The following is a 10,512-nucleotide window of genomic DNA, read 5'->3' as shown; positions in this document are numbered from 1 at the left end:
TTAGTCTTTGTAGAATTGTATCAAAAAAAGGTGTCTTTCTTTTATAATATTTTTAGGTATATTTTTACATTATTTTTTTCTTTTACTTTCATGCTTACCATGTAAAATCGTTTCAGAAAGCAACCATAAACTGTAAGTAAATTAAATGCAAATTCTTCAATTGTTTTGTTGCCCAATTGTGTGGTCCAAAATAAGTTGCAAAACCAAAGTAATGAAAGATTACAAGTATCAAGAGTAAATTCCCCATTGTAGCAGCAGGTTATCACATATATGGTGATTCAGTGATCAGAGCATGATAGTCTGTAGGATAGTATTACTAAACATTTAACTATTTAAATCAATCCCTGATACTTATTCAGTGATTAAATGGAAGCAATATTGGGGGAATGTAAATGTTTGGGAGGGAGTAGGGGTGAATACAAGAAAAGCTAATAGCAGCATTGGAATTAATGAGCTTTTTTAACACTACAGACTGCAGATCACAAGCATTATCTTGCAGGCTTGGGGAAAGGATTAGCTTAATATTTCATTGGGAAATGCATAGGGAAACATCCACTGGTACTGTATGTGACAGTGGGAAGGGGAGGTTATTTTAGAATTCATGCCTTGTAATATCTTGTTGATTTCAAAACATTAACAGTAGGAAACTCAGCAACAGATGAGTAAGGTAACACAGATGTAGCTTGCTTTATTCTACTGAAGCAGGGGTCCTCAGGCACTCGCTGGGGAATTTGAACTGCAGCTTAGTTCTCCCATGAATGTATAGCCTTGAAGTACTGAACGAAAATTAGAGTAGGAAAACAGTTTATAATGCTGTGCTTGTCTAGAATAAAAGCAGACTATATACACTGAGAAACTGTAATGGTTTGCTGCTGCTGCATGTTTACTTCCCTTGCAACTTGAAAGCATTTTTTACTTTATGTACAAAGTTGGTTCTTCCATCAGCATAGAGTCTGCTGCTGAAAATGTAATACTGAAAATACAAATCACTGTATGTATCAGACTGTGTTTAAATACAGGTTTAAATTCCAGCAGACTCAGGTTAAACATTAGGAAACTTTCTAGTAGGGAGGGTAATGAAGCACTGGACTAGATTGCCTGGGGAAGTCATCCATCCCTGGAACCTTTGGAACAAGGTCTGCAAGTACTGTCAAGGAGGGGTATAAGTACAGTTTATAACCCCACCCCACCACTTTGTGTAACACAGGATTTCTCAAAGTCAGTTCTTTGCCTATTTTTCTGTGACTTTTTGGGAAGCTCAGAGCACAAGTTGTAGAATTGGATATTTGTTCTGAGAGCTGGAAAAAAAAAATAAATATCCTGGCAATTTAAATGGTGCTTTGAAGCAGCATTTCCTTGTAGTAATAATATTATAGATTGCTTCCAGTCAGAAAACAAAATCAACCATGCTGTTGATGTTTGCTTTCAGGTTTTTTGTGCTGTGCTTTGTTGACTTTCAGACTGTTCAGTGAAATATTGTTTGTTTAAAATTCAAATTTTAACAGTTACAGCAAAAGAAAAATGTTGCTACATATTTTTTTATTACTCATAATTCATAAGAGCTGCTCTTCTAATTTTTTAAATCACAATTCTAATTAAATGGGTAATTCAATTGCAGGGTGTTTTTGGGGGGGAGGTTAGAAAGCAGAGGCCGGGGAGGGGCAAGTTTTCACTGATACTGTTTGAAGTCTGTAGCATCCAGCAGTTCACCTTCAGCATCTTAAAATGCATGCAAATGATGTGTGAACTTGTTAAACATATAGTAAAAAGGTTCCACTTGATTGCTTTAATTTTTGCCTACAGTGACTTCTCAAATACCTTATTTAAAGTAATTCCTCAATTACTCTTCTGAATAAATCATTGTAAGCCTGGTTTATTGTAACTGACAGTATATAAAAAATGGCAAACCTGTAGAAGGTTTTATTTTGGTGTTGGGAGTTGCATTTATTTTCTGGCTTCTTTATGCTATTTAAAGAAGGTGTTTTTCATCTGTTTCATCAGAAATTCATAGTCCATCCTCAGCCTCTCTGGGTGACTGCGGAAGACATAGAATTGTGGCATCACAACAGATTGGAAGTTGAGCGAGTTGAGGGTAAAAACTTTTAATATGATTATTAACAGCTGTAAGAGCAGATTAAATAAAATATTCAAGACAATAGAGAGTTCTCTTTTGAACATGAAAACTAAAGGAGTATGACTTCAGAAATGTATGGACATTAAATTACATGCATTATTTTGGTATATAGAGGAAGAGAATTTGAATGATGATACAGGGAGAGAAGAACTACAGTATTTAAACATGGAAGCTCTTTACAGTCCACTAAGAAGACAAAAAGCGCATTACTCTATTAAAATGTGTCTTGCAGGTTGTTTTTAAACCAAAGTAAATAAAAAATAAATGGGACTGAAAGCTTGCATGCAAAATGTTAATGTTGTGTACAGGCATTTTGGGGAGCATTAGGCAATTTGAGGCCTATAATGAAATACTGAATTAGTAAGTAAGTAATGGTGTTGGCAGCTGCTTCTGTATGAAAGGTACTAAGTATGTACTTAATCTGAATTTATTTGGCATTTTCCTCAGCTTGTTTAATACAGCCTTACAGAAGAAAGATAAAGTAGTGTACCATCAGGGGTTTCTTTCAGGGGAGAGGGGTGAGATGGGAAGAAAACTAATTCTTAATAAATAGCATTCTTGGTAATGTCTTTATTTTAATTTCTTTAGACTATGTCTGAATGTATCCAGCTCTCATTTGCTGTTTGTAGAATTGGCATTTACACGGTAAGGCAATGTTCTAACTAACTAAATAATTTTTGTTAGTGTTAATGCCATTTGAGTGAAAGGAAGTTACTTAGTTTTTTGGGATCAGGCTTAAATAATGCAGTTAGCAAAAGGGATTTGTCATATTAGTTTACATAAACAGACTACAGCATGGGTTTGTTCTGTCAAAGATTTACTAATACCAGGACAGAAAAAGTATTCTCCACTTTAATTAAAAAGGGTATAGAAAAATTCAGCCAACCTGTTAAGGTGTAAGAAGATTTAGAATTCATGTGTAGCAGTTGCTGAGAATTCTGGTCTAATATCATTGCTGAAGGCTTTGTGTACATTTGCTTTTAACTATCCATGGTGTTTGAGTAATGTTGTACATTAAAACATGTTAGCTAAATGCACATATTGTTGTAAGCTTTGTCTGGAGTGCCTTAATATTTTGCAAATCCCGTTAAGTTAAACTTCCCAAACCTTAATTAAATTATATAAAAGAAATGTGAACTTTACTTCAAACAAATGTCCCAAATATGCCAAGTTATTTTTTTTTGCTGCTCCCATTTGTTCTGATTAATGATGAGAACAGTTAGATGAGGGGGATATTCCATAGAAATTCAGAGTTTACACAATATATAAGACACTTGCTCAAATCATGCTTCAAATCCTGGAGGTTTTGGAGTGAGGGTGCTGCTGCTACTGTTAATACTTTGCGGGAGGAAGCTTGGCACTTACAGCTTCCTCTTTTATTAGGCTGTGCAGTCAGTGTAGGTGACTTTTGAACAACTGTGATGAGGGCTATATACCACCAGTAAGTCTTACTTGAGGACAGAATCACAAAGTTTAACATTTGCTTTTATTCTTAGAATTTGGATCCAGGTAGGGTTTAATATCTGCTTGAGTTTTTTTCCTGTGACATTTGTCTGCATTCTCTTTTCAGCATGTAAAAGACTATTTTCTAAATGGTAGAAAATAACAGATTTGGGCAATATGGACAAAATCTTCATGGAGGAAACTGCTACTTGCCAAGGCATATTTTCTTGTGGTATTTACGTTCCCTAGGAAGTCTTTTTCTCTCCAAATTCCTATGTGATAAGAGTATGCTTATCTTGAAGGATCGGAGAGGGTTATGGTATGAGGTTTTAATGGCTGGAAGGTATGCAAACCATCTGCCAGCTCTTTAGAAGGCTAGAGTAAGCTGTACAAATTAATTTGAGAGGGTGTCCAAGTATAAATGTATGAGTATTGTAGAATCAGGTATGAGTGGGATACATGTAGCAAAGTACACCCTCTGACAATAATTGGTTCTGTTTTAGTTTAAAAAAAAACCAACAGTGGTGTGTATACCGCAGTGCACTGCTAAGTTGTGGTAGCTGCAGTTATGGTGATAGTTGGATAATTGGTATCTCATTGTGACCTTTTGGGCAACATAATATTTAATTTCATCAAACTTTATAAATTGCAAAATATAAAGAGCTAGCTTCATTTATGGAAGAGCTGAGAGGAATTGATTTCATCGACTGCTGGTACTTAAGGGAGGAAAGTGAGGAGGAGGATGAGTAGGCTTCAGAGCACCTAGATGCACTGTTGTGGCCACAGTGTAGAGGGAGGACATGGGTCCCATGTAAAGTGCATTTGAAGGCTAAAGTAGTTACTTTAGGAAAATGCTAGGTGCCGAGAGTACTTGCTCATGTAGAAATGCCTGTCATTGGAAAGGTGAGTTTCGGGTGATCTGACTGGAGAGTGGGTTTGGACAGCTTTGGTGTCAGCAAAGGAAGAAGCCTGCTGAAGTGGGAGCTGTGCAGAAACGTGGTGTGATAGTTCCTCCCTCTGCGCTGTGCGCTGCTGGTGCTCAGTTGTGTAATGCAGTCACTGGATTTGCCGCTCAGGTGCGCGGCCAGGCTGGCAGCTAGCAAGCGCGGTGCTCCCCACTGATGTCAAGGAGCAAACAACAAAATTCCAGTTCGTATTGCCCATTTAATTAGTTCCTTATGTCTTGTATTGTGTACTTTCTACTGCATGCTGTTTTGCAGATTTACTAGATTTTTTTTTTTGTTATTTGATTTTTATCCAAAAGCTAAGCAGTCTCTCAAATGCCAGTGCTTACCAGCACCATGTGTTCAGTTTGTACTGTATTACTGGGACACTTCCTGTTCTGCAGGTCCTCGTGGTACAGTGCTGCAAGTATCTTGCAAAGGCTTAGTCCTTTGGACTACAGACATGTCAACTGTTAGTCTGTTATCAAGCTGCTTATCAGTAACACTCTTGAGCACCCATTACTTCAGCTGTACTACTCCATTAAATAGGCTTCCTGTTTTTCAGGCCTGTACAGATTATGAGGTGGAGGAAGGGTTTATATAGTTATCCATGGCAAAAGAGCCTGTGCTGCCTTCAGCTACCATGTCTAAGAGGATAAAGCTTCATTGTCTTGAGCTAGGAAAAACATAGACCTTTGCAAGAGTGCAGAAAGATATGTGATGCCCATTTTGCGGGATTAAACCAGATGAGATTACTTAGAAGTGTATACCCTCAAAGGGGAGAGTAGAAAAGCAGAGGTGGCTAATAAATAAACTATATAGATATTTGTAAGTATCTGAAGCTGAAAGATGTATATCCTAAAATGAAAACATGAACTTAAATGAAAACTTTTGGGATGAAAAAAGCAATCAACCAACCACCCAACCAAAATAAAACTCCATTTCCTCTGTGTGTTTTACACAGCTAGTACCTTCTGGCAGAAGTACCAGTCTTTTTAGACACGTCTCTGCTTCTTCCACCATACTAGTGTCTGAATCAGAAGCGTCAGTTCGAAGTGTAGGAACAAGCAGATAAATCAATTGTTGAATCTGCATGACTGTGGAGATCGTAAGCATACGACAGCTTGTAGCAAGGCTTATCATTATTATCATTAACTTCCTTTCTGTTTCTGGCTTAATTTTCTTAACCAGGTAAAAATCCTAATAAAATAATGATTGAGAGTTCAAACTACATGAACTTCAGAGGAAGAATAATCCAAAATTTGTTGTCTTGTGAAACAGTTTTTATGATGGGACGTTTGCCATCTTTATAGATGTTTAGGACTCCACCTCAGAAACAGTGTGCATGATTATATGCCTACACACCTTCTCTGGAAGGTTCTCTGATACTCTGCACTGGGCTTTGAGACTTTTTTTCTTCTCAAAAAGAGAGGTAAGCTTTTTTGAACAGGAGTAGTAAGATATTCTTTCCTGACCCTACCCCCTAAATGTGACTCCAGGAATAAGCAAAAAGGTAATTTTCCTATTGCTTGTTTTGGATAACAAAACAAGGACAAAAGCCTCTGCAGTGGTGAGAACCATGCAGAAAGACTAAGAAGACTTAGTGGAAATGTGGGCCTTTGCTGGTATGCATTCAAAAGAAAAATACTGGAAAATAACATTTTCTCTTCTTAGGAAATTAGAATGTAACAGTTTTCCTTGATTGTGGAATATGGCACCAATAGATAAACAATTAGAAAACACTCATTTTAAAAAAATAAGCCCTTTTTGGAGCTTTCTGCTTCTCAGATGCTGCATATGGCAAAAGTGATGCACTGTGGCAGCATTGCATCAATGTTGGCATCTACTTCCTGCAAGTGATGAGTAATGGGTATTTTGGTATTAGTAGCCTCTTGGCTAGAAATTGTGCCGTGAGATGTGGAAATAAATGATGCATTTATACAGCTGTGCTTACTATAGTTTATATATGGTAAATATAGGAAATGATGCAAATGTACTTCTAGTTCTCTGGTTTACTTTGGATTAACTTACATTTGTCTTTGTTTATAATGATAAATTCATGTCCTGAAATGGTTTGACTGGAAACAGCTGGTGTGCTAAGGAATTTGTCTGATGTTTGAACAAAGCAGAAATAACATTTATTCATGAAGTGGTGGAGAGGAAGCTCTTAAGAGAAGAGAAACCAACTGAGGCGGTAACTAAAGGCAGTCATGGAATAGGAGGTGATCATGGGAGCATGTTGGGAACAGTTCAGGAGCCAGCCTGTGACTTACAGTATGGAAAGCTTCCTGTGAGACTCTTCCCCTCCCTGACGTGGTTTCCCATTGGAAAATGCAAAGTTAAAGTAATAATAGAGCTCATATAGCATATCCTGTCTACTCCTCCCTTTCCCTGTTGTGTCCTTGACATGAGCAGCAAAACAAAGGCACAAAAGGGCAGCAGGAAAAAATCCTTTTATGTGCTACCCTTTGGGAAATGTAGACAATTCCATTCACAGTCACTGTTGATAATCTGTGGGCAGACTGCTGGAAAGGAAAGGTATAACTGTTTTCAACTTCCAGCCTTAAATAAAAGGTGCTTGCTATCACCAGCGTGTCAGTGACTTGCGTTTGATGGGAGTATGTCCACTTGGTCGTTGAAAATCTGTAGTTAAGCCGCTTGAGCCATGCTGGTTGTAGCGCATGTTGCTACCAACCTAAACAGGAGAAAGAGAGGCAGAATGTCATGATGCATGTGTTGTTCAGTGTATATGAATGTTAGATATACTGTGGATTTTTTTTGCTATGAGCTATGAGACTTTCCCTTCTACTTTTCTGAAATAAAGAAAGCATTGTTTATGTATTTATTTTTTTAAATGGGGAAAGTAAAGACAGGTGAAATGGGAAGTCATCAAGGCTGGGCCAGGAGTGAGCATCAGGATACAATTCTCTGCCCTTTCCCTCCACAGAGTTCATTGGTTAAAGTAAACTGTACTCGAATTGCTGAGCAGCTTCTCCTTGTGGCTGGAGCTCCCCGTTAACCAGCCCAAAGAGCTCAGCAGTGTGGTTCAACCAGTGCTGCTGCAACAGCATTACTTCCCTGAGCTGTTAACTGATTTACACTGTACTTACAGCCCTTTGACAACCTCTGACAACTAGGTATTGATTTCACTGGGAAAGGTATGGTTTGCCAAAGTAGACTGTTAATTTTTGTCAGAATGAAATGTCTGTCTGACAAACTTGCAGGCTGCAATAGAGCTTTGTCCTGAACTAGGGACATTATGAACTTGGGTTGTGTTCCTTCTGACTAGTCTCTGCTGTCCATGTCTCCTTCCTGCTCTAGAAAACAGCAGTGTTGTTCTACAGACCATTAACTTTAGGGAGGGATAGGAAACAAGCCCAGATCAAGCTTACAAGAGTAAGTCTTTTCTGTTCATACAAGTTGCCGTTCAGTTTGTATTTATCAAAGCTCTGTGGTTAGTTATCCTGTACATAAACTGTTTTGCATCTTCTCTTTGGAAGTCAGGATTCCTGATCTTCAATGTTGCTGTCTTTCCAGAAAAGAGTTGTGTAATGTACTGGCAAAATGTCATGTTTTGCCTTCAGTGGCTGGTCCGCATGAAAGATAAACTACTCCTGTAGGCTCCAGTGATACAGGGGGTGATTGTGTGAGCATGGAATTTTCCTCTTGGCCGCTGCTGAGCATCCTTTTTTTTTTTTTTTTGTACAGTTTGCAAAGAAGCATCTTTAATTATAAAAATAAAAAAATATTTTTTTTAAATGAATAACAGATTTAAGATGAGAATTGAAAGTACATTGCAAAGCAAAGGTATTCAAAATGCCAACAATCTCCTTTGAAAAATATCACATGCTTGAAATCCGAGCTGCCCTGTGACTGTGGACTCAAAGATAGCAGTGGGGCATGCTGAATTACTAAATGGCAAGTGTACAAATCCATCAGATGTCATTGTATAGCTGTATATTGAGGGGGCGAAAAGACTAGAAATGGCTCTTCAGCGAAAATGAATTTTTTCTTTAACAGTCTGTAGTCCAGATGTTGAGATTATGCACAGCCATGAGGTTTGCAGAAAAGCAAGTTAATTTGCAAGTGTTCCTGGAGTCTGGCTGGGCAATTCTAAATTGTGGTAAAAGATTGCCCTATGATTATGCTAAAATTGCATGCACTGCTCTGTGTGTGCGTGTGCACAATCACATCCTCTACTTTGTACAGTTGTATAAATAAGAATCTAACAGGTGATTTGCAAATGGAAATAGGGAGTATCAGTTATATATAACATTCATAGGATTTGCGTACAGCTCTTCTAGTTGTATCTATTGTTCTGATGTTACAGTCTTCCCAAAAATGTTGTTGCTTTTGAGTAATGAATTGTAGGTTGTTTCTGGTTGATCTGTATTTGCCTTTAACAGCAGCTGGACAACTACAATGTATTAGAAATTATTTTTCTTGCAGGATAATTACCTTTTTCACAAGATGTCACATTACAGTAGAAGTGGGATCAGTCTGTTCATCAGGCTGTAGAGTTGTTTTGATACTGAGAACTCAAAAAGCTTGTCTGTTTTCCTTAAACTGATAAAACACTGCTTTTCCGTATGAACGTATTTGCACTGTATCTTGAGGGCATCAGTGATACGTCACTATTACGATTGCTACTGTAAATAGTTCAACTCTGTTTTCTGAGGACATCTTGCGTTTGTTCGAGAGTAGTATCTTGTAAGGAAAGATACATACATACAACTGGATAGTAGAGTAAAAGAATATTAAAGGAAGTGCATCAAATGCCAGCAAATTTCATCTGTTATGAGGTAGCATTTTTTTTTTTTTTTTTTAAAAGACCCTTCTATTTCTCTCCATTAGTACGTGTCTGCCCTTGTTTTTAATGTTTCACCTCACCCTAAAGTTGAAAATGTTTGCTCAGGTGTTGAAGTGTTGTGGGGTTTTTTTTTTTTTTTTGGAATCTGATGAATTTCTTGCTACTACAGCTTCTTTGTAATTATAGTCTGCTGTCTTCAAAATGCTTTCAGATTGTGTCCATGTGCAATTAAAGCCATAAATGCTTTTGGGAAGGCTGTTCTACAGCATCCTTTAGATCCTTTTAAAGTAAAGAGCTCTTTTTACATCAGCCTTCTATTGCAATGTTTGTATTTGATCAGTTTGATTATATTTCACACAAATCTTAAAACCTATTTATATTCTGTAATATGAAGACCTTTGAAAAGTGCTACTCAATTTTTATTGCCAACGATTTATATAGTATAAAATTGAATTTTTAATGAGTTTATATTGCTGGGTATTATGTTGTTGAATAGTAGAAACGAATCGTGTTTAATAGATACTGTAACTTCATACAGTGGTTCCACTGGTATGAAAGTGTATAAATATACATACTTCATCAGGTAGATTTTTGAGTAATTAACTGTATTAGTATCTCAAATGCCACTCGGAGCAATAGATGTTTAGGAATTGGTAAGATGAGAGAAGTGATGTCAAGGATGTCTTGCGTCCTGAAAAGCAGAGTTACTTACAGCTATCACATGGCATGCTGTAACAAAGACTTTAAAATTCTGTTTCTGGTATTGTCGCAATTGCCTGTGTGAACATAGGGAAATGTCCTGTACCTCCCTTTGCAGCAGTATTTGTTCTAAGGCTTCGCAAACTTGCAACTTCAATTTCTTAGCTGTATTTAATACTATCAGTTAAAGCACTAGAGCCACCTTGTTTCATATAACTCTTTTGATATCCTCTTTAAGAGCACACGAACACAAATAATTTGTTGTGCAGTTATTTTATTAAATGTTGCATCTCAGGCCAAAACATGACCTACCCTTTTTGCTCATCTTCTTGCTCTTTGAGGCGCAGCGCTCCTGTGTGCTTTCAGTGTATTTGCTTCTTGTTGAAGAGGAACGCGTAGTGCAGTGCACGGGCCTTCCGTAGTCTGAGTTGTATGAAATGCATCTGTATGTCCTGTTTGAGATAAACAGACATGGCAGAAGA

General features: G+C 37.5%; 1 protein-coding gene across 1 annotated transcript in view; it reads left to right on the top strand.

Annotated features, from left to right (window-relative positions):
* The first annotated feature begins 2,725 nt into the window (after positions 1-2,725).
* ARL15 (ADP-ribosylation factor-like 15) overlaps positions 2,726-10,512 on the top strand; it is a 212,474-nt gene continuing 204,687 nt past the window's right edge. The window contains exon 1 of the mRNA XM_009894193.1: positions 2,726-2,779. Coding sequence (XP_009892495.1) covers positions 2,726-2,779 — 54 coding nt within the window. The remainder of the gene's footprint in view (positions 2,780-10,512) is intronic.

The sequence above is a fragment of the Charadrius vociferus genome, unplaced genomic scaffold (genome assembly GCF_000708025.1).
Source record: "Charadrius vociferus isolate BGI_N301 unplaced genomic scaffold, ASM70802v2 scaffold70, whole genome shotgun sequence".
In the NCBI taxonomy this organism is placed as follows: Eukaryota; Metazoa; Chordata; class Aves; order Charadriiformes; family Charadriidae; genus Charadrius; species Charadrius vociferus.
The sequence above is the reverse complement of the archived record's forward strand: the minus strand, read 5'-3'. Positions and strand labels throughout refer to the sequence as shown.